Source organism: Anoplophora glabripennis, unplaced genomic scaffold, assembly GCF_000390285.2.
Source record: "Anoplophora glabripennis isolate ALB-LARVAE unplaced genomic scaffold, Agla_2.0 scaffold337, whole genome shotgun sequence".
In the NCBI taxonomy this organism is placed as follows: domain Eukaryota; kingdom Metazoa; phylum Arthropoda; class Insecta; order Coleoptera; family Cerambycidae; genus Anoplophora; species Anoplophora glabripennis.
In genome coordinates, this window is record NW_019416524.1 from 194,799 (window position 1) to 220,302 (window position 25,504).

General features: G+C 32.0%; 1 protein-coding gene across 1 annotated transcript in view; it reads right to left on the reverse strand.

Annotated features, from left to right (window-relative positions):
• LOC108909429 (insulin-like growth factor 2 mRNA-binding protein 1) overlaps positions 1-25,504 on the reverse strand; it is a 307,897-nt gene that overhangs the window by 13,592 nt on the left and 268,801 nt on the right. Inside the window, exons 4-5 of the mRNA XM_018713762.2 lie at positions 21,145-21,315; positions 993-1,167 (exon numbers count right to left, since the gene is read on the reverse strand). Coding sequence (XP_018569278.1) covers positions 993-1,167; positions 21,145-21,315 — 346 coding nt within the window. The remainder of the gene's footprint in view (positions 1-992; positions 1,168-21,144; positions 21,316-25,504) is intronic.

Consider the following 25,504-nt stretch of genomic DNA (forward strand, 5'->3'; position numbering starts at 1 on the left):
GTACCGAGTTGTTTATTTGTCTCCGTCCCATTGTTTTTTTATGGAATATACAAGTCTCTCTTCTAATTGCAGTCAATATTTAAATACTGCATACAATTTATCCTCTCTTTATAATTTATCTAGTGAGTGTTGGTTTTTTATGACATTATTTCTGTAACGAAATTGAAATGGTTATGAAATGAAATTTAAATTATTTGAACTTTTGGGGTTTTGTAACTTCAATATTAAATCTTATTTAAAGTGAAACAGCTAATTTCTTTGCAGCCATAATAGTCACATTTGGTCAGATGAAACACACTACTACCCGCACACTACTCGTCGGTGGTATAGCTTTCAGAGGAGATTCGGTGTCAATGTCAATGGCGATCGTTTAATTGGGCCGCATTTTCTACCTGAACATCTGAATGGGCCGCGTTACTAATTTTTAGTAGAATTGTTTGAAAACCTTCCCCTTCGGGCTTACAGCAAATGTTGTTAAAATATTAAAATTATGATGCTAATAAAAACTGATTTTTGGCAAGGCATGCTCAGACCTCGAGGTTCTTGCTGGGCAACAATAACAATTTAATATGTTGATTGCATAAATAAAAAATAATTTATAGCATTTTAAATTATTATTGGTTGACGTGAGCAAAACCGTTTATTTATTGTCTTTATATGAGCGAAAATATATAAATATGGCAACGTTGCATCTAGGGCGCGTTGTTCATAGGTTCATATCGTAGCCGTGCATAATATTGTGACGTCAGCCGGTCAGTAACAGCCTGAAAAGGGGGTTAAATAATGATTTGAAAATATTTTTTTTCAACTTAAATATGCATTTAATTTTTTTTTTAATCACGCCATCGTATTATACTCATTTTTCTCTATCTGCTCTTAAAATTAATGACATTATGACTGAATCGCCCTAAATTTAGGGTAGAAATCAAGCAAAAAACACTAAATGGTCGAAAATCGTCACAGTCACCGTAGGGTGTAATTTTGTAACTTACCATATCACTTTGTACAAGTATCCGCAAGGGGAAGTCTGTTTGCCTGCTCTGTCCGGGTAAACCCCCAAAGGGGGCTCCCGGACCCCGCGGGCCCCTTCTCCCGCGTTTTTCCACGGCCAGTTCCACTTTAAGCGATTTGCCCTCTACGTCAACTCCATTGAGCTGATTTACGGCTCTGCAACAAAATACCCAAAATTAAATACAAGTTATAAATCTGGAATTGTGCTATATGTTTCAAATTGTGAAAAAAAAAAAAATAGATTTTATAGCTTAAACTCGCATTAATGTTCCATAGAAGACCATTCTCTTTTTAAGGCTTAAGTTTAACATTATTGTGTCGTAGGATATTGGATATTTCTGTAACAGTGAAGAAAAAAAAATAAAGGCCAAAAGGAAAAATTAAAGTTGATTTTATAAATTTAATTTCTCATTTCTCTCTAAGGTAGTAGAGAATTATTCACGATTACACTATCGAGACAAGTTATTAACGTTTAGAAAACTCCTGTTTTCGTTCTTAAAAAACTCTATAATTAAACTTACTGAAATTTAAATGTCACCTTCTTTCTTTAATCAAGTTGATTAGAGGTTTGAGAACGAAAACAAAGAAGTGTTCGAAACTTTATCAACAATAATCTAATTGAGAACAATTATTTGTTACTCAGTAGATATGAAATATTTGTGTTTAGGCAAAACTAAATTTATAAAATCAACCCCTTGACTGACTCTTTCTGGTGCAAGGTATTATTTATTTAAAATATATATTTTTTTCTGCGTGGGAGAAAAGCCTAACTGAATAAAAAAGTAACAAAAAAAAAGGCCGCAAGTAAATAATTACAGAGTATAACTTTTTTCCATTGAAACTTGCTGTTAGTGTGGTTTTAATTCATTATGGAGGTATTTTGTAATAATAAATAAAAACACCGGCTGGTGCCTTTAGTGACTATCTGAGTCTAGCAGACATTACACACGTGTCGTGTGGTCATTATTTAAGTATATTATCGGCTTCTGACGACAAATCAGAATAACAGAGGTTTAAGAAAATTCATTCTGGGTGTTCTGGTTCTCTACCCTTATTATTTTTATGGTTTCACTAGAAATTAATCGTAAGACTCGCGATAGCGATAGCAGTACCATGTGCTGAAGCCTTTAAACTTTTCAGTTTATTCGTTATATTTAAAAACGTGCGTTTTTTTAAAGCTATCTACGGACATTGCAATGTGTAATAACAAATAACCCCTCGACATTTATAAAGATATTTGAAGGTAACTTGGCATGTAAGTAGAAATACAGGGTGTTTGCGACGAAGTTATAGACCTTAGGGGTTTCAAATTTGGAAAAAATCAATATCTCAGTTACACCTGAACTTAGAAAAACCTAATTTGGTATACGGTGTAAGTGTACCAAGAGCATTAATCTACAGTGAGTAGAGTTTAACTGAAGCATTTTAAAGGGTTCATAAGGGATAATGCTCCATTAAAATAAGACAGAATTGTTTAGCCCCTTGAAGGACTTAAAAAATTATTACTTTATCTTATGAGGAATTTAATTCTAAAACTTTTCTTACTCTTGTTAGTTTTCAAAAAATTTTGTCGTTTCCAACAAAAACACGAATAACTAATTGACATTTGATATTTCCTAATCTATGATGATAACGCTTTGAGTAGCTGCCTCCCTTTCGCTTGTTTCATCCCAGAGACCATACATAGGTATTTGAAAAGAACAAGACGTACAATTAAAGAAACAATTCCGACTTACAGAGGAGCCTTTTCCTTAACTTCACGAAGCTCTACGCCCATCAATTACCTTGTAAAATGCATTGTGCTGATGCAGAGTACACTGCACTGTAATTTCCGAACTAATACACGCTTTTACGTTACTAGAAACAGCACAAACAATGCAGTTTCCTGCGACCTTGTTATTTTTTTTAAGCCCGGATATGACGAACGAATTCACCACATCACTGCATAGGATCGCGAAAATTTAGTCACTTCCCAAAAGATAGGTACGCGCGCTTCGGGGAATCAATTTTTTATTCCACACGTGCTCATTGTTTTAATCCGCCCGTAATACGATCGGACTATTAATTCACCATACTTCTGAAACGGCCGGGAAATCCCGCTCATCAGCTGGACGCGGCGTGGAAATGTACACGATGAAATAAATATCCAGTTGTAATTCCATGGCAATTAAAAAGAAATCAGGAACGAAGAAAAAAGGTCTTTATGATCGGGCGGTGTCAATTCGTTTGGAAATTTTCAGTTGGAATTTTATTCGCCGATAGGGAAATTGAATCGGCATATTCTCCAAATGAGTACATAGTGTCATTGTTCAAAATTCACTCATGTTTCGAAAATAATTCACGCATGCTTCCGCTACGAAGCCATGAGTGCCGTCAAAAGTCATCAGACGTATCAGACGCCCCCATCGTTCAGAAGCCGCTCTAAGGCATAAAAATCTTCATCCCTCTTCGAATTTTGGTAAAATTTAAACAGTCCAAAAAATTAAAAACTTGATCTACAACATGTGTTTAGGGTCACAATTAATCAAAATAAGTTTCAGCGCTGACACGGACATTGCTACAGAGCCCCCTACGGAGCCTACGTAGTCTGCGTCCGAACGTCAACCCAAAGACCATGCATTTCACAAACTACACTAATTATTGCTGGGGACGTTTTTGGTGCGCATGCGTATTGCGTTAATATCCGCAGAAAGGCTGGAAAGGACGATTTGAGGTTTGGTCACAGTCACAAGAGTAAATAAATATTACTCATATGGGCACAGTATAAAAAGAAAGTCTATACTGTAGTTTGGGTTTGATATTAGAACATTATCTGAAGGCATTGTAATTGTAATTAAAACCATTTAAAACTGTTTGTTAGAACAATAGTTATAATAAAATTATAAGAGAAGCTTCTGAGAGATTTATGCGAAATATTCAAGGTGTCAGGAAACAAGAAGATGAAACAAAGAAATAAAAGTAACCAAGAGGAAAATGGAAAAGTAGAAATATTTTCCTATAAATAAACGTCGAAAGGTAATTGTGTTTGAATTATGTAATACGTTTTATGATACCTAGATATTTATTATTTATATTGATTTATTTTACTTATATTTTATATTAAATACTTGTTTTTAGGAATGAAGACATATCGACAATAATAGTATGAAAAATGTATATGTACTTAACTTTCTTCAGTCTTCTCTGTAGAACATGTTTCTGAAACGTTAGGGAAATTTTTATATTGTTTTTTACTTTCATTTTAATTATTTGTCAAAAACGACCACTGGTATTAATATTGTATAATAGTTATAATAGATTAATATTTTATTGTTATATAAATCTTATAAATTAAACAACTTCTAAAATTTATAAACTCGTACTTATAAACTTAGGTATTGCTGTTAGCTGAGATTATACAGTGTAGGAAAGTACCGATGGTCTATCAGAAGTTATGTGAGAGCGATAAAGTAAGCCACAGAAATCCATGTGATAGACAAGGATGGCTATAATGAAGGTGTCTAATAGTCAACGCCCATTTCGCCCTTCCACAAATAAGAAGTGGATCTTTTAACACATATATCATAAATAGCTATTTTAATTTTTATAGGAATATTAAAAGTAAAATAAATATTTAATGAATAATATATTTTAGACTCCGACGAATGAAAGATAATTAAGCCATTTTAAGTTAAGTTCAGTTAAATAACGTCTGAGCGCTTGCGTATGATATGCAACATTTTTTTTAACAAAAAAAAAAACTAAATTGGAGATATTTTAAAAAGTCAAACAACCTGTTGTCCTGGTTGTCAACGTCGGTCATCGTGGATTCTTTGTTGATAAATAACAAATTTTCTGATTTTCAGGAAGCCAAACCCGCACCTTTGGGATTCCGCCAAAATCTAAAGAAAACGACAAAAGATGTTCGATAGTAATAATGAAAGCTTGGGAGATAGAAAATACAAATCTTCGATTACGTGAACGCTCTACGTTCAATGTCTACGAAAATAAAGATATTAGCAAATACCTGTCACAAGTTTGCCTGTTTTGATAAAACAGAAGCTCGTTGGATACACAGCCAAAAAATCATCGAAGAAACCAATAAATTTCTTGTACATGCACCAGATGATTGAAGAAGGTACGATTTTTTACTTATTGTTAGTCTAAGCTTAGGTGGTTGCTGTTTTTACTGTTGCTGGTGGGTGCAGATTTGACGAACTTGTTAATATGTACAAAGAGTAGTATGTAGAAGAAAAAAACCTCTTCTCTTATTCATAAAAATTCACAAGGAGCAGTCTTTGACGATTTTGAGTGATGGTTCAGGCATTAGCCCAATAGAGTGGTATCGAAAATACCTAAGTTTGTTTTCACAGAAAACAACAACTAAGTCACTGTTTCTTAACTGCCGATAAGGAAAATATACCATTCAATACTTTTGGAAAGATGCCCACAAATATTGCTAACTAGAAAATCCAGACACATTTAGCGGTCATTTATTTCGTAGATAAGCAGCTACTTACTATTAGCATATTGTAGAGAAGGAATTGCTACTTTGAAGCGTTTTGGTTTTTGGAAAAGCGATAAAGTAGCTGAAGGAGACATGTACAAGGTTCTCTGCAACAGAAAATCAAGATTGGGAAGAAAATTTTGTACAACAATGCTAACGTTGCCTCTTCTTCCGATTACCAGTAGCAAATATGTTTTAAAAGAATGATGTCACAAAGAAAATCAGCCCCCTTGTGTTAGTTTTGGTCGTGGAATTTAACTTCACAATGCAGCTTTTCATTTTAATACAAACATTAATAATTAGATTAATAATTGTTTATTGTTGTTTTCTTTATTCAAATTATAATTATTTTATTTAGCTAGTGACCACACAAATTAATTCACATTGAAATTACCTGTAAGTCGTTACTATCACTACATCACTACATATTTATAAAACAAAGTCCTCCGCCGCGTCTGTCGGTCTGTTCGCGATAAACTCAAAAATTACTGCACCGATTTTCATGCTGTTTTCACCAATGGATAGAGTGGTTCTCGAGGAAGGTTTTAGGATATGATTTGTTAAGCTTTTGTATACATTAACGATATTTGTTGGAGGTGTTGGAAAAAAATAAGCCGTCTGAAAGCTTTCAACGAAAACGCTGCCTAAACCCTTTGAGNATTATAGCCATCCTTGTCTATCACATGGATTTCTATGGCTTGCTTTATCGCTCTCACCTAACTTCTGATAGACCATCGGTACTTTCCTACACTGTATAATGAAATAGGTACCTATATTGTATATGTTTTAATAGGTTTTATGTTTTAATTAAATATAAATAAAACTATATTCATGTATTTAAATATATTAGGGATAAGAGAATAAAGACTCGCTTATGATTTTGTGTAATTTCTATTTCAATTTACATTTTTACATTTTGGAAATTTGTCATTTATTTATACCGCTCAGGCTTTGTCCACCTTGCAGTGAAGATCCTAAGTGATACAAGCTCCTAAAGCTTTCATACACAAGGTCTCCAAGGAAGCAACATAAACTCAAGCTTTAAAGCTTCCATGCAGGCATTCTAAAGAGTTCAATGAACTGTGAACCTCATGTAAGCATAGGAATGCGCATGCATCTGACTACTGTAAATAGTCCTAACGAATTAGGATTTTTTTCAAAAATAGAATTTTATGGGTTTAAAATTAAGTAAAAAAATACACAGAATAAAAGCCTAAATTTGTGTATTTGTAGAAGTCGAACTTCGTATTGTTTATAACAAAGCAAAACAAAAATGTTTGCTCTTTTTTCAGTATTTCGCTTATTCGCTTATTTCTCCGAAAATAAACCTCTAATCGACATTGAGGTATACCTATGGATTTTGTTCATGAGGAAATTTGCTACAAGGATAGGAAAAATGATCGAAAAGTAATTACATTATCTCGCGTCTGTGTAAATTTCAGATTTTTCAGTTGCAAATTAAAAAAGTTATTAACAAAAAACAAAAAAAAACGGTAACTAGGGTCCTTATCTCGACATTTTTTTTAATATACAGTTTTCAAACCAATTGCATCAAATAGTGCTTAAAAAAACATGAATTAAGAAAAAAAAGCGTCTCGATCCGAAAAATAGGAGGCCTAGGAGCCGAGATAATGTTTTTTTCTTTAAACGGTATTTTAGTTGTTCTATTTAATATTTTGTAATAAACTTGGTCTCGTTGTAAAGTAAAAGACTTCCTTTATACGTTGAATTTTTTTTGAATGGATTCGACCAAGAAGTGACCAAGTAAACGTTCGTTAACAGTGTGATCGGGGCGTGAGGAGAGCTCTGTGACGTCATAGTGCCCATGCTGCGCTCGACTTCTCAAAATTCTTACTTAACAAATGGATAGTGGCACTTAGTAAGCAGCTACCGGGATTCTTTTTTTTAAATCAACTTATTTTTTTTCGCTCTTTCCAATGATGTAAGCAAAAGTCTGTGAAAGTCATCGCCAGATCCCGAAAAATACATTTTTATTGACTTTTCACGTTTTCTTTTGTAATTTCATTGTGCTTTCGATATTTTGAAAAGTAAAGAGATCTTTTTACGCATTTAAAAACAAAAGTCAATTATTTCTTTGGAAAAAAAAAATGATGAATGAATGAATCAGAAGAGGTCGACGTATAAAATATCGTCTTAAAATTGATTGTTACTCTTATTGCGTAAATTGTGTCTAGAATATTATTGAATGTTACAATATCAACATTACATATAAGTATTGCATTTTATAGTATTTAAAAGAACTGTTACATTCAATTCTATCATGTTTTATTTAATTAATTGTATTGCTAAATAAAGTTTTTAATTTTTATAGGAATATTAAAAGTAAAATAAATATTTAATGAATCATATATTTTAGACTTCGATGAAGTTTTCAAGTTAATGATTTACGTTGTAGAGCACGTGATTTGAATGNGATTAATATTTTATTGTTATATAAATCTTATAAATTAAACAACTTCTAAAATTTATAAACTCGTACTTATAAACTTAGGTATTGCTGTTAGCTGAGATTATACAGTGTAGGAAAGTACCGATGGTCTATCAGAAGTTATGTGAGAGCGATAAAGTAAGCCACAGAAATCCATGTGATAGACAAGGATGGCTATAATGAAGGTGTCTAATAGTCAACGCCCATTTCGCCCTTCCACAAATAAGAAGTGGATCTTTTAACACATATATCATAAATAGCTATTTTAATTTTTATAGGAATATTAAAAGTAAAATAAATATTTAATGAATAATATATTTTAGACTCCGACGAATGAAAGATAATTAAGCCATTTTAAGTTAAGTTCAGTTAAATAACGTCTGAGCGCTTGCGTATGATATGCAACATTTTTTTTAACAAAAAAAAAAACTAAATTGGAGATATTTTAAAAAGTCAAACAACCTGTTGTCCTGGTTGTCAACGTCGGTCATCGTGGATTCTTTGTTGATAAATAACAAATTTTCTGATTTTCAGGAAGCCAAACCCGCACCTTTGGGATTCCGCCAAAATCTAAAGAAAACGACAAAAGATGTTCGATAGTAATAATGAAAGCTTGGGAGATAGAAAATACAAATCTTCGATTACGTGAACGCTCTACGTTCAATGTCTACGAAAATAAAGATATTAGCAAATACCTGTCACAAGTTTGCCTGTTTTGATAAAACAGAAGCTCGTTGGATACACAGCCAAAAAATCATCGAAGAAACCAATAAATTTCTTGTACATGCACCAGATGATTGAAGAAGGTACGATTTTTTACTTATTGTTAGTCTAAGCTTAGGTGGTTGCTGTTTTTACTGTTGCTGGTGGGTGCAGATTTGACGAACTTGTTAATATGTACAAAGAGTAGTATGTAGAAGAAAAAAACCTCTTCTCTTATTCATAAAAATTCACAAGGAGCAGTCTTTGACGATTTTGAGTGATGGTTCAGGCATTAGCCCAATAGAGTGGTATCGAAAATACCTAAGTTTGTTTTCACAGAAAACAACAACTAAGTCACTGTTTCTTAACTGCCGATAAGGAAAATATACCATTCAATACTTTTGGAAAGATGCCCACAAATATTGCTAACTAGAAAATCCAGACACATTTAGCGGTCATTTATTTCGTAGATAAGCAGCTACTTACTATTAGCATATTGTAGAGAAGGAATTGCTACTTTGAAGCGTTTTGGTTTTTGGAAAAGCGATAAAGTAGCTGAAGGAGACATGTACAAGGTTCTCTGCAACAGAAAATCAAGATTGGGAAGAAAATTTTGTACAACAATGCTAACGTTGCCTCTTCTTCCGATTACCAGTAGCAAATATGTTTTAAAAGAATGATGTCACAAAGAAAATCAGCCCCCTTGTGTTAGTTTTGGTCGTGGAATTTAACTTCACAATGCAGCTTTTCATTTTAATACAAACATTAATAATTAGATTAATAATTGTTTATTGTTGTTTTCTTTATTCAAATTATAATTATTTTATTTAGCTAGTGACCACACAAATTAATTCACATTGAAATTACCTGTAAGTCGTTACTATCACTACATCACTACATATTTATAAAACAAAGTCCTCCGCCGCGTCTGTCGGTCTGTTCGCGATAAACTCAAAAATTACTGCACCGATTTTCATGCTGTTTTCACCAATGGATAGAGTGGTTCTCGAGGAAGGTTTTAGGATATGATTTGTTAAGCTTTTGTATACATTAACGATATTTGTTGGAGGTGTTGGAAAAAAATAAGCCGTCTGAAAGCTTTCAACGAAAACGCTGCCTAAACCCTTTGAGATATAACAAAATAATGTATGGTGGAATTGTGTATCTTATATAGGTCTATAGAAAAGTCCGCGATGGCATATGTCTATCTCTTAAGGATAACATGCTATATCCATTTTAATACTTTAGAAAATGGGCAATTATAAAGCGGTAATTGGAAAGCTATTAACACAAATACGGTATTAATCCTTATCATTTTAAATACATTAGTTGGCTTGAGCATTTCATGAAGATTATTTTTCCCTTTACATCATGTAAATTAAATGAATACCTTAGGAGATATAGCAAAATCAAAATAATGCCCAACGAAATTTATTTCGTGTCGCCGTGATTCGAAAGCGGTAATGTAAAAGCTATTTCCACAAATACGGTATTAATCCTTATCATTTTAAATACGTTAGTTGGCTTGAGCATTTCATGCACATTATTTTACTCGTTTACACCATATAATTTAAATGAATATCTTAGGAGTATTCGCAAAAAAATTACGGATGCGAGAATAAAATTCAAGCGCCTCGCTTCGCTTGATGCGACCGCCGACCCTCCTCCCGCACCGTCTTGCCTACTGTTTAGCTAATAAGCCGAACGATAACGCGCGCGTGATCCTTTAATAAACTGACTTGGAGCGAATGGAGGTGACGACTGACGACTGTGTTTTCTTTCTGGGTGTTGTTGGAAAGATGCTGGTTGTTGCGTCCGATATTTTAAGGTCATATTTTTGTTTTGTATTTTTTGTTTGTTTGTTTTTTTCTTATTGTGAATCATTTAAAACTTCATAGTCGCATTTTTGTTTCGTGTTTGTTTTCTTTAGGTAGTTAGATACCTAACTACTTACTTATTAATTAAAATTGATAGTCCTGAACATAGGTACTTTAATTTAATTCGTTTTGTTTTCACATTGTTGGTAGTTACCTATATTGTTTTAAATTTAAAGGTTTTGCATTTTTAGTTTTGAGTTCGTTTGTTGTCTTTAGGTATATAGATATATCGTGAATTATTTTAAAATTAATATTAGGGTCGCATTAGATGAAAGATGATTGATTTTTTGTTTGTTACGATTTAACTCAAAAACTACTCAACCAATTTTACCGAAAGCTACATCTCCTCGGAGTAACATAGGCTATTTTATATTTGCCCGTGCGAAGCCGGGGCGGGTTGCTAGTTTGAAATAAAATGATATACTTTGTAATTCTTTTCTGGCAAAAAATACTGTTGCGCTGTTAATTTGTAACACAGGAATGCGAGCCCAATCGTACACTTCTTGAATTTTTAATTCTAGGCTCGTAGTAGACACTTAGTTACAGATAATCCCGAGCCAGTCATACCTATTTCCTCAGCAATGGTACGCCATTACTATTTCATTCCGGGGGAGGGAAGGAGCTTCGAACGGGGTGCACGACTGGAAGGCCCCCATTCATGCAGTCTGGCCGGCATGCAACGGGGGTCGCGCATGAATGGAGGGCTTTAATGATAGTAAACGAAGCGGCGATTATGGCCGTGGCAATTAGCATAAAGACATCGATATTTTATTTATGTCCCCACCAGGTTTCTGTTGAATCATTTAGTCGGCTGAAAGTCTAATTGCACAACTTTTCGATATTTTAATGTCATCAACTGGCAATTAGTGTAAGTATTGATTATGGATTACGACAACAGGAAGAATCGGATCTTTTCAAATATGTATGCCTTTCAAATTGCTTCTAATGGTTTGTTGGTAAAATAGATAAGTAAAATAGACGATTTGAATTCGTCGCTTTAAAGAACCTCCAATCCGAAAAATGTGTGCAATTTCTGTAGTTTTGAAAAGGTTATTTAAAAATAATGAAAACAAATTGTTCACCCTTAGCTCTTATATCCTTGTAAGTAATAACTTTTGGATTTAAGTAAGTTTCGTTAAATCGTAACATTTTATAGATTGTAAAATCTGGTGTTGCCCCATGTACCATTACATATGGGACACCCTGTACATCTACTGTACAGAATAATATAACTTAATTAAATATCAACTTATGGCACTTTAATATTAAGAACATAAATCAGTGAACCTTCGACAACCTTGGAAACTTGAACGTTTCAAATTCTGTTAAAAAATCACGCATGCTTTTTACTTCTACTTTTTGGATACAAAATTTTACCCCATTATTTAATTGTCTCTAAAACTTATAAAAAAAGATTTCTTGGGAACAAAGAGGCGTAGGTGATTTCTCTTTTTTAAAATTAAAATAATTTAAAATAAGCTCTTTAAGCTTTTTTAATTTAAAATAAGCTCCGTTTAACGTAAAAAGAACGAATTCCCGAGCGGATTTTGCCTGACCCTGGGATTTGTTTATAACGCTGTTTTGCACGTCCAGTTTATTGAACAAAGGTATGTGAAATCATGGTTTCAGAAATACCAAAAATATATTATTAAAGCGATGAATTTAGTGCAAAAGCCTTCCTACCTAATGCCCAAAAGCAAACACTGGCCTAAACTGAATGAATCTGACTGTTTTATATTAAACACATACGCAACATCTCTTCATCATCTTATAGAAGCCTTGGGTTTGTGATCAGACATTATAGATATTCTGCTGATCCTTCTATATAGTAAATTTATATAATTGTTTTGTAAGATCTCACTTGGAGTATGCTTCAATAGTTTGGTATCCTCCGTATGCAGTCTATAAAAATAACTTAGAAAACAATCGAAGAAAATTCTTAAAATACATGCACTTCAGAACTCAAGGAATATATCCCACCATTGGATTTTCTCATACAATATTCTTTTAGACATGTTTAACTGTAAGTCCTTAGAGACGCGTCGAGATATGCGTTCTGTTGTATTTTTGTATAAAGTAATTAATTATGTGTATGATTGTCCTCAAATTTTGGAACGTTTTTACTTCCACGTGCCTCGAATATGATGTACAGGGTGACTCACTATATTTTGACTCCCCATTAACTTTTTTGTTTTAAGAGTTATAAAATAATAGTAGGAAAACAAATGAAATCCAAACAAAATGGCCGCGGATTTTAACTTTGTTAATATAAATGGAACACCCTGAATACTTTTACATATTTGGGTACAACGTTCCCTGTCGGGCATAGTCATATAGGGTTTGTTGGGTCCATCTCTAACAATAAGTGAGATAATATTAAAAAACGAAAAGAAGGTTTTTTATTAAGAAAATAAGTCATTTTGGTAATTGTTAGACCCCTTTTAGGCCTTGGTAGGCCGTGACAGTGACAGGTAATGTTATGACAGCATTGTTACTGTTTGACAGTTTGTATTATTATTTAATTAAAATGAGTTACACAGAAATACAACATTGAAATATTATAGGAATTAAAATAGAGAAGTTATTCTCCATACTCTATTTTAATTCCTAACAATATTTCAATTTTCTACTTCTGTGTAACCCATTTTAATTAAATACTAATACAAACTGTCAATCAATAACAATGTTATCATGACATTACTACCTGTCACTGTCACGACCTACCATACAACATTGTCCACGAGTAAATAGGCCTCTCACGACCTAATTAGTGAGACTTAGGACTTAGTTAAAATATCTATACGCATTTTGGACCGTATCAATGTGCGATATATCAAAACATTAAATCTGTAAATCGTTACGTAATTAAAAAAAAAAAGACAGAAATGCCTGAAAGAGGTCTAACAATTACAAAATGTCTTATTTTCTTAATAAAAAATCTTTTAATTCTTTAATATTATCCCGCTTATTGTTAGAGGTGGATCTAAAAAACCAAATATGACAATGCTAAACAGGGAAAGTTCTATCCAAATATGTAAAAATATACAGGGTGTTCCATTTAAATTAACAAAGTTAATATCCGCGGCCATTTTGTTTGGACTTCATTTGTTTTTTTACTATAATTTTCGAAAACTTCATAAAAAGACATACAACTTTTGTATTTCACATTCTTTTATAACTTAAAACAAAAAAGTTAAAGGAGGAGGTCAAAATATAGCGAATCACGCTGTACCTCGCAATGCCTAATACTAATTTATTATTGTCATCACCAATTTATGTCATGTGTGAAAATTGCAACAGCTTGTAACATAATATTGACATTTTTTCTTAACATAACTTAATGTAACATAAAATTAATAACGATCCTATTTTAATAGGTTCTTGTTTGTTTTGTTATTCATTTTATGTTGTGTCTTTATGGGCATTTTTCATTTTAGTTTGTGTATATGCATAATGTTTATCGTATTTTATTATATTTTACCAAAGCATATGACTGTTTTACACTACTGTTATTTAAATTAATGTAAAATACTTCTTTAAGTTTTATTACTTTTGAATTTATTTAAAGTTTTTTTCTTCGTATTGTTTTACCAATTGTTACTGTCATTTTTCTTTTTTATATTACATATTCTGTTCCCACCCATTTAGTAATTGGATATATTCTATTGAATGGTGTATCAAATAAATAAATAATTAAGTAAACGCCTCATTTACCTAAAGAAATAAATAATATACTTATTTTTGTTTAAATTTTTATACTAATTAAAACTATACAGAACGAATGGCCAGTAATATGTAATTTTTGATTGAAACTTGCAGCAAGCAGTAAGACTCGGGGGGCGTGGCAGCCCGCCTGCCCCCTTGGTTACGGCCATGTTTACATGAGTACCGTACGCGATTATAGGAGTATTTTGAAAATGTAATGATTCCATATTCTGAATGTTTTTTTAACTTGCTTAAGATTTTATAAAACCCTCGTCAAAAGACTGCTATAACTTCATTGAAAACTACGCATAAAAACATCCCCCTTAAGATCGAAAATCTCCACAGATCTGATTTGGAAAATAGGTAACAAAGCAATGTCGAAACAGCAAAAACTGCAAACAAAATCTCGAGAAACAAAAACCGGCGCATCCGCCATTATATCGCGCGCTCCGGATGATTTCGAAGATTCGCACCGCATCGGAAGTAGAACCTGTCCTTCCGGGCAGCGTATAGCATGCGACACATCTATAGTGACATCTAAAACCCGGCGGCACACAACACAACTGTTATATCTCTGCCATTACCTCACATGGGAAATAATACCGAGCACGAACGTTTAAATTTACAATTTACATAAATATTTATAATTTAATTACATTTTTTTTTTCGGTGTCATTGAACTTCCTGCGCACTTCCGCACGAACAGCTACAGGGTAGACTCTGTTTAAATCGGACATTTGAATTTCCGAGATAGATTTTGTTGACATCACAGAATTTGCCGGTTTATTAAATGAAAGACTGCCACAAACAAACACATCGAGATAAAAATGAGCAAACAAATCTTGCTTCGTGGAGAAGCTTTAGTTTTTTGAAAATATCAAATATTTTTTATATTTTAAATAAGTTTTATTTAATATTTTGTTACAATGATTATGCATGCCACCAATTTATATAATTGCGAAAATAATGATCAATTTTCATCATTTTGAAAATATGTTTTTAAAATTAAACAAATATTTGCATACAATTTTCTTGGAGAATATTATCTATGGAAGAAACTGAATATTTAATATGTATTTAACGTATAATAGTTAACGATTAAAACGTATCATATAATTCTAAACACAAAAACCTCATTCATAAATTCATTTCCTAAAATTAAGGCTGATTTCAATAAATCTACTTGAAAATACTGTTTTATTTGGATAGATATTAAAATTCCTTCAATTTCATTACAAGGTGTTAAAAGAAAGACTCTTTTTCCGTAAAATATACAGGGTGATTCAAAAAACCGCGGACAGACTTCTAGTGTAGATAATACATGAAAAATAAGACGAAAAGTCTTAATAAACATAGGGTCGCAAATGCTTCCTTAACGAGATACGGGGCGTCAAAATTTCTGAAAATTAAACATTGTCTGCAATAATTCCAAAATGCCTGACCATTTCTATTTCAAATTTGATGTGTATAGTTAGCACCTTGAGACCAACGTTTGATGTACTGCTCAAAATTTTATGAGCAGCAGTGTCGTAGAGACGGGGTCAACCTTTTTTAAAAATATTTTCTACGCCACTGCTAATTTTGTCAAACGGGCACTATTTTCGTGTAAAGTGTTTACAATTGTCTATCGAATTGGTCTCTTGCAAAATTTGATTAAAGCTACAGTTTTTGAGTAATTTAGGTTTCAACTAATTTTGACAGAATGAATTAACGTAAACAATAAACAATACATTTAAGGGCGAAAACGTAATGATAAAAATTGTATAACTAGAAATAATGTAAAATACATATCAGAGTAGGTGCTGGAAGTGACCACCTTGTGATTCGACACATGTTTCTACCCTCCGAGCTAAAGATCTTATTCTTTCAAAAATCCCGGTCGTATTACGAATTGTGTTTGAAAGGCTTGTTGAATTCGTTGCCATAATTCATCAATCGAATTTACTGGAGTTACGTAAATCAGTGTGGAAATCCAGAGGATTTAAGTCCGGTGAACGGGCGGGCCACTGGATTGGACCACCACGTCCAATCCACCGTCTAGGGTATGTCATATTTAAATAATCTCTTACTTGTCGAGCAAAATGTGCCGGAGCGACGTCATGATAGAACCAAAGGCTCCTCCGCACATCCAGTGATACTTCATCTAACAAGCTGTTCAAATCATTCATTAAAAAATTAAGGTAATACTGGCCATCTAGTCTATTTGGTAGTCTAAAAGGACCAATGAGCGTGTCGCCAATAATGCCAGCATGAACGTTAATTGAAAACTCAAAATTTGTTATTCGAATGACGTGAGGATTTTCGTCGCTCCATAAATGATTATTGTGGAAGTTAATTATTCCTCGTTTCGTAAACGATGCCTTCATCTGTGAATAAGATATTCGCGGAAAAATTGGGATTCTCTGCAAGCCTGCCAAGCAGCCATCCTGACCACTCTAGTCTTGGTGGGTAATCTTGAAGTAGTAAATGTTGAACACGTTGAAAATGATAAGAGTGCAACAGTTGTTCGCGAAGTGTTATCCAAACAGATGACTGTGATATGCATAAATTTCTAGAAATTTGTCGGGTACTTAACATATTATTATTTTCTATTGCTGCCAGGACCATTTCCTCAGATTCCGGAGTTTTAGCATAACTCCGTCGTCCAGAATTAATTTATGTTGCTTTTAATTTACCCGTTTCTCTTAATCTTCTGTCAATATTATCAAACATTTGCCGATTTGGTGTTTTTCGTGCAAGAAACATTTCTCTGTATCGCCTAACTGCATCACGGGAAACAAAATTCGCTAGCCCATAACATAAATGCATATCTGACATCTCTTCAAATGAATATTCGTAATTCATACTGATGTTATTGAAAATAGTGAAGTAGCTGAAGTAATTTAAATAACCATAAAAATGACAAAAAGAAGTTTATAAAATCTGGAATTTAGGCAAACGTGAGATAATGTGATTACCTTTCGATCCTTTTTTTGCATTAGGCCGCCATTTTGAAATTGGGGGTCCGGATGCGGGTATTTGTTGAGTACCCCAACAGTTACCTTTTCCCGTAGTTTAATTTCAGCCAAATTCGTGCACATTTTTTTTCTTCACTGCTAATTTTGCAATGTAAAAAAAAATGCGAGTTTTCACTAAAGCCTATCCTTGTAGCAAATTTCCTCAGGAACAAAATCGATAGTATACCTCATGTCGATTAGAGGTTTATTTTCGGAGATATGAGCGAAAAACTGAAAAAAGAGCAATTATTTTTTTCTTTGGTTATAAACAATATGACGCTCGACCTCTATAAATACCAAATTTAGGCTTTTATTCTGTGTATTTTTTACTTAATTTTGATCTCATAAAATGCGAGGTATAGGCCCGATTTAAAAAAAAAACAAATTTAGTTGTTAAGGAAAAGTGTGCCAAAGATTTACCATTCAAGTTTATAAATGTAGAAACTTGGTACCATGAAATATCTTCAGAATGTAAAATGTTTCGGAATCAATGGCGACTGAGCGAATATACCTTCCACCGTGTACGGAAAAACAAAGAGAGGTCGTCCGACTGCGGCACCTGCCAAATTGCCGGCTTTATGTCAGAGTCATTTGTCGATTAAGTTTTTAAGGCTATATCGCAATTACGATTAGCCGTAATCGGATTTAAAAACTCCCTAACGAGCTGCCCCTACCTTTATTTTCATTACTTAATTAATAATTACTTTTAACAGTACTTTATCGCCGACATCTTACTCGTGTATAATAAGTACACTGACCGCATTAACTGCAGACAAAAAAAAAGAGGGGAATTTCACTCACTTCGCACTCAATAATGTATCAATTTCTGTCCACACCAGATTGAGTAAAATTCGGTAATCACTCTAACGAACATAATATAAGAACAATTAAGAGTTCAGTTTTCTCTAATATAATTTAGATTTAGATGGTTAATGAGTTTATTTTTAGGCGGACTTAATTGCAGTCCATACACTTCGCTATTTAATTTTTTTCTATTAATCTGATATCGTGGTTGAAACACTAAATTTGCAGCGTTTATTTGATTTATTTGTTACGGCTTATAACAAATGTAAAGAACATATTTAAGTAGAATTTTACACATGTTAAAAAGTTGTATTATAAAAGTTACATCCTTACGGAATTACTCAGTACTTTTAACGGGTTTCACAATTATTTACAGTATAAGGTAAATGCAATAAAATTATATAGGTACTTTTAAACAGAGTATGATACACCCCTGTATTTTGACCCGCTGAAGACTATGGGGCCATCAGAAATACTCCCCATCACTTCATGATTTTTCCTACTCTAACTTAAATTTTAAAAAATTAAAAAATTATAAATATTTGATAGTCACAGTGCGATAGTAAATTTTGCCTCGAGAAATTTTTTAAGTGTCTCGTAATCACGAAATTTACTTCTATTCTTTTGTCCATCAAATTCAATAAAAAAAATTATTAGTTCGTTGATATTTATTTTTAGAGGTCGCTCGAAAACATTTTAGGAACACTACTTTTAAAGTTGAAATAATTATGATAGACCGATCAAAATAACTCATTTAGAGGAAAAAAAAAAGAAAATTGTTACCTGGACTTTAAGTGGAAATGGTAAAGAGGCTTATAATAAACGAAAAAATAAAAATAAATAAATGCGTGATCAGGGGCGGCGGAGGGTTGATTTGGGGGGTGGAAAACTTATGAAAAATTGTATCATTAGGATTTCTGGCGAAAGTTGACATCAAACAAAAATGTATCCAATACAAAAGTTGTAGATCATGCAAAAATCTACAACTTTTGTAGATATCGCTTTTTAACATAACCTCAAAATTTCCGAGAAAAATGCGAAAAACAGGTCTTTCTGATTTTTCGTTTTTTATTTCCCATTTCTGCAAAAATAAAATTTTGACGAAACTTGGTGAAAGTATACCTTTCTCTGTCTTAAATAACATCAAATTTTTTTAGATAAAAAAATCAAGAAGTTTCCGAGATGTTCATTTTTATCGGCCTGAAACACTTTTCTTTCAAAGAAAAATTCTACTTAAAAAATCATCGTACAGAGTTCTGCCGGTAATCATTTTTTTCGTTTTGACATACTTTTTGGTTAAATAACAAAAATTGTAATCACAGTTCAAAAACATGCTCAAAAATGCAAAAAGTAAATAATGACTTGCAGCAATGAATTTTTCAGTAATTGTTAATAATTTGTTTAAACTTAAAAAAAAATCAAAAACTGATTACACCATTCAATTGTACGAAAAAAAACTGTCTCATTGTTTGACCCAAAACTATTTTTGTACAGTAGGTATTGCTATAAACATAAGTCGAATAGTGAATAAATAAAATAAATAATAATTTTTTTTCCGCAGGATCAATTAGTGCACTTATTTTTTTCAAGTTTGATGGATTTATATCTCAAATCGTCTAGAGCTAATTTATCATTTGAGCATTTGTAATTCGACTTTATAGCAATACTGTACAAAAATAATGTTTTGGGTCAAACAATGACACAGTTTTTTTTTTATTTTTTCCGTAGAATTCAATGGTGTAATCAGTTTTTGAATGTTTTTTAATTTAAACAAATTATCAATAATAACTGAAAAATTCATTGTTGCAAATAATTTTTCATTTTTTTTTGCATTTTTGAGTATGTTTTTGAACTGTTATTATAGATTTTTTTTATTTCACCAAAAAGTATATGTTAAAACAAAAAAAAAAGATTACCGGCAGAACTCTGCACGATGATTTTTTTAAGTAGAATTTTTCTTTGAAAAAAAGTGGTTCAGGCCGAAAAAAATGAATATCTCGGAAACTTCTTGATTTCTTTACCTAAAAAAATTTGAGGTTATTTAAGACAGAGAAAGGTATACTTTCACCAAATTTCGTCAAAATTAAATTATTTTTGCGGAACTGAGAAATAAAAAACGAAAAATCAGAAAAAACTGGCGAAACTAGAAGACTCAATTTATGTCTGATTCAATCTTCAAACTGATTGCATGTAACCTACCATTAGATATAGTAAATAATAAAACATTTCATTCCTACTGTAATAAATACAACACCGAGTGGAAATTACCATGTCGGACCAGCTTGGAAGTACATTAGGTATTTAATTATGTAAATATTACATCAGTAGATGTCGAACGGTCGTTCTCTTCAGATTAGGATATTTTATCATCTACGCGAATAAGTTTCGCCGGAACAAGGGCAGAAACATACCCGATGATGCAATCTATAATCCCATCCACATTGTGGAACCGATTTACGCGTTTCACAATGATACAATGACATAAATCTTATAGTAATTATTCACTTTTTTTATGTTGATGATCATCAGCTCTAATCATAAACGATGTTTTATTTTTTAATTTAAATGCTAATATTATACTCAGCCAAATGATATGCCAACAAAAAAATACTATCTTAAAAAAATATTTTTTCCTTTTTCCTCATCTGAACAATATACTTATTGGCGTTTATTCCGTGTTTGCACCAGGGTCTACAATTATGGTTAACGTTTCGAAAAATATTTTTCCATTATAAAAATTTGTATTGACGTTTCTTTTTCAATTAAGTTTGTTAGGTTAAATTCGTTTGTCTTTCTCTGCTTCCATAGTTAGAGATGTTATATATGCTGTATGTGGACTCTGCCAAGTATGGGAGCTAGCCTATAACGAGTAGCATGACGTCACATCGTGGCTTCCGTGCGTTTTCGCACTTCTGTTTTCATTCATTATTTTGAGAAAGAAATTAATTTTTTACACATCGATTAACTACGATGTATACTTTCTGAATACGAATTAAAAGAAAATGATTTCATTAATCATTTGGGTCCCGTTACCCTCCTTTAACAATCGTCCAGTATGCCGAAGAAGAAAAAAATGGTAAAAAAGACAAGTGAATACTTAAATAAAGTACTTACTGTTGGGCCTGCTCCGTGGTCTCGTAAGTAACGGCAACCGTCTGTGTGCTTGGGTCTTTGGAGGTGAGCTTATCGCACGACACGACGCGCCCATGCTGGTTCAGCAGATGTTCGATGTCCTCGAACCTTACATGTGGACCCAAATTTGATATTATTATTTTTGGTGTTTGACTGCAACAAAGATAAAAAAGACTTAGGAGAGTGACAAAAAATACTGTTAAGCGTAGATATAAAACATTGTGATAAATAAACACTAATAAAATATTGAAATTTTATAGATTTTATACGAAAAATCTGTATATTGTAGCTTTGGCTAGCACATTACTGCTGAAAATTTTTAAAACGCTTTTATAAATGTTTATAGGTACAAATTTTCTAGAAATTGTCTTAGAAAAATGAAAAATACATGTCATACATTATGACACATATCAATTTTAGGCGCATTATTTGACGCCATAAGTTCCTTAAAATTGCAAATCCTACGATTTAATGAGAACAATGTATTTTGCAACAAAATGTGATTATTGTTTCAGTAAATCCTGTAAAACCTAATAAAATGTATTTCAAATCTCAAGAAAAATATAGACATTTTCTCTTGTACTGTCTATTTTAGGGGCGAAATAAACCTATAATTTAAAAAATGAGAAGAGAGAGTACCTTGAAATTGAAAACCATCTGTGCATCAAAATTAGTTAATTTTGATGCAATCTGTATATCCTTATTTAAAAAATTTTAACATTTTTCTACTTCGCAATGAACTATGCAACTACATAGTTAAATGTACCGTAAAAAATGACGGAAAGAATAAAAATCCAAACATGATGCATAGTCTTCAGTATTTACCATTAGCGCATCCGCCATTTATTAGAAAGTCGATTTATTTAAAAATAATTTGACCGAACCCACATTAATGCTCCCTTGCATGTAAAGTAACGACGGTCCGTAATACGATAAAGATATAAAATACAAATATAATTTCAGATAAGCAAGTAATAATAACTTTCTTGAGTATGCTATAAATTACTTAATAAACAGTTCACCCTTAGATATAGGTTATTTTTATACCCGTGCAATAAAACTTGTAAAAAAAATTAAATTATTCCAAGAACAAAATAAATTTGACGTTAATTAGCATAATTGCTTTCGGTTTTCTATATTTAAATCATTTTTTAGGGAAATTAAGTAGGTAGTTACAAAAAAAAGAATACATATCTTAGACTGAATTTTGGTTTTGGTTAGAGTACCATAGATTTTATTTCATTTAATAAAGGGGTGTACCTGAATATATGTTAGACAAAAATATAGTTTAACAACTTGTTATATTGAAATAATTATATATGTATTCCAGTAGCGTAGTTCTTGTGTAAATTGGTAAATGTTTCTTTTACTATAGGTACCTATGTTCAGTCAATACGTGAAAATGTGGATGTTGGAAATGTTGGATTTAAATTTAATTTTGTTGTCTTTGGGAATATGGAAAATGTTGTATTTAATTGTATTTCTGACTGAGCTTCTATAAAGAATTCAATGTCTTTTTATTAAAGAAGCACCTAGATATCGCGTTCTAAGAGATATAGATATCAATTTTGCTTTTTCTTATAATTTGATGCTGTAAATACATTTTTTCAGGATTACAAAAATACATCCTGAAATCCACTTTTCTCTACACAGATGAATGCCTTGAAAAAAAAAAATATTACTGTGGTCTTGCAGTGTGTACAAATTATCACAATTACAATCGTGTATAAAAAGTATGAACATATAATTCCACAAAAAAGTAAAATTGAATAATATTGTCCTATAAAATTACACAATTTATATCTACCGTATGTATTTGTAGTAGAAGGGAAATTATTTACTCAAACATATTTTACCACAATATTATTTCCATTTAAAATTCTTCATATAAATATTTCAAAAAATATTGGGATAGATTTGATCTTAACATGCATATTATTACAATTGTGGCTCTTACGTCTTTATTATACAGAGTGATTCGCAACTTATCCAAAAAAAATTTGAAATAGATGTCATGAAAAATGGAACCAATACCGTAAAAATTTTTTTGCAAAATCCTTATAGTTTTTTCTTTCAATTTTGTGTCCGTTCATTTTTTATTACACTTTCCCGCCGTGCCGGTCGCCGACTGCATGTTTTGCCTTGTGTAAGATCAGGTGGACCAGTTTCCGGTGCCGTGCAGAAAGAGTATTTTAAAATCATTTTCGAGTTGCCATTTTTGATTTGATTTTTTTTTTACAAAATCGTATACTTATATAAGAGTACATTCAATTTTTATTTTATAAGTTCTGAATTACATTAGTTAGCTTTATATCTGTCACTTATTGAGACTTGTTCAAAGTTGTTTTTGGTATCTACCTTGGTTTTAAATAATTGTACAAAATAAATCACAATAAATAAATTTGTTTAAAAAACTAGAAGATATCAACATGGTGTCATGTCAGCTTCTTATTTATTGGCACTTGTTGGTAGCAAATGTTAGTAATATTTAAAGACATAAAACGTTAAAATAATCTCTAACGGTATTTTTTAAATTCTTTTGTTGATTAGGCACCTTCATACTGTTTGTGCTTATTTCAACATTGTACTATTTTCCACCTATGTTTGTTATTTTTGCTGCATTCGAATGTAATCATTATTTAAATAAAATACGCGTAATAATAGAATCTACGAAATTTTGAGATTTTATTAGTACCTACCTATTTATTTAACAAATCTATACCAAAGTAAATACCTATATTCAACAAAATTGTAGGAAAGTTAAAAATATATTTTTAATACAATATGCTAGTAATGTGTGACACAAATGGCAGTGTTATTATAACAGTGAGAAAATGTATCGCAATGTGTAGAAATATACAAGCACCTCACAAAACTAGATCGAAATTGTTACCCTTAATTTGAAGCCGGAAAAAACAACGGACTAATACAAACAAAATAAGGCTATATCGCAAAAATAAACAAAGCCCCGTACACCTAAACCAGCCGTTAGCATACGAATGAGCAATTTACTCATTTAGCGTTTTGTTAATGATACGGTTTTACCTAGAAAAAGGCGCTTCCCTTGAGCCAATTCCCTAAGTATCTCTAAACAATCACCCATTAAATCAGTCCGAAAGTAAAAGTCATCGAATGCCGCCCACGCGGTGTGGGTGCGAACGCGGAGCGCTTCGACGATACCCTTGGAACTATAAAATATGCAAAACGGCGGCGCCACGCTATACCGCATCTTCAGGTCAACCGTATACATGCCCTCGCACGAGTAGACAGTGAAAAACCGAAGTACACGGTACAAGTACTACTACCCCATGGTGTGATAAATCTGTGTTTGTTACGATATTTCAAAGAAAATTTAAGAAAATAATATAAATCATCTTAAATAAAATAGAAAAAAATCTATAATTATGACGTCATTTGGCATAATTCTATTTAAAGTGAAATTTCTGGTTTTGATGGTCTTCTAAGTAACAAATTAATAGAATAGTCTACATGAGAAAATATATTTTTGTTGCTAAGATGCAACGTTTTTGAGATTAATCGTGAAATGACATAATATGCATAGATATTTTATCACTAAAAATTTTATGATTAACGACAAGAAATCAGGTAATAATATTATCTTTGTATATAATACAATATAAAAGTATATTTGCCTATTCTCTATTCTTTTTACAATATGAAATATAAGAAGTTTTTATCCCGCAATATTTTACCACCATTTTACAATTCTATAGTTAAAAAGTAAGAGAAAAGATTATAGGCTAAGAGAAAGAAAGGAGTTACAACCAATTAAAAGAGTGTCCCTAAAATTTGTTTTTCTTACTTTTAACCTAAAAATTATAATGCAGAAAATAAGCGAAACGAAATTTTTGTATGAGTTTTCAAAATTATTGATAACATTAGAGAAGAACTTTTTGTTAAAGAAAATTCCTTTTGAGTGGAGATGGCGATGTGAAAGACACAGATGATATCACAAAATCGTCGAAATTTTTTGATCAAATAGTAAAAAAGTCCACATAGAAAAGGGATACGAAAAAATTTTACCAAAAAACCTATCCTCAGTGTAAGATGCCCATGATTAAAAATGCTAGATTTTCTACTTAATTCTTAACACCCTTTATCTGGAAAATGAACCTTTTTTAAATTTTATTTGTGACGCAAAGCCCCCATACAGATATCGGCAAGCGATTTAGTTGCATTCTGTAGAATCACAGACCTTCAAAAAACTAATAAAGATTTGTTCAAGCATTATAGAGAATTGTTTACATAAATTATTATCTGAAAAAAACCTTAGACCGTATAAGTTTTAAATTGAGTTTCTTCGTGTTTAAACACGATCCAA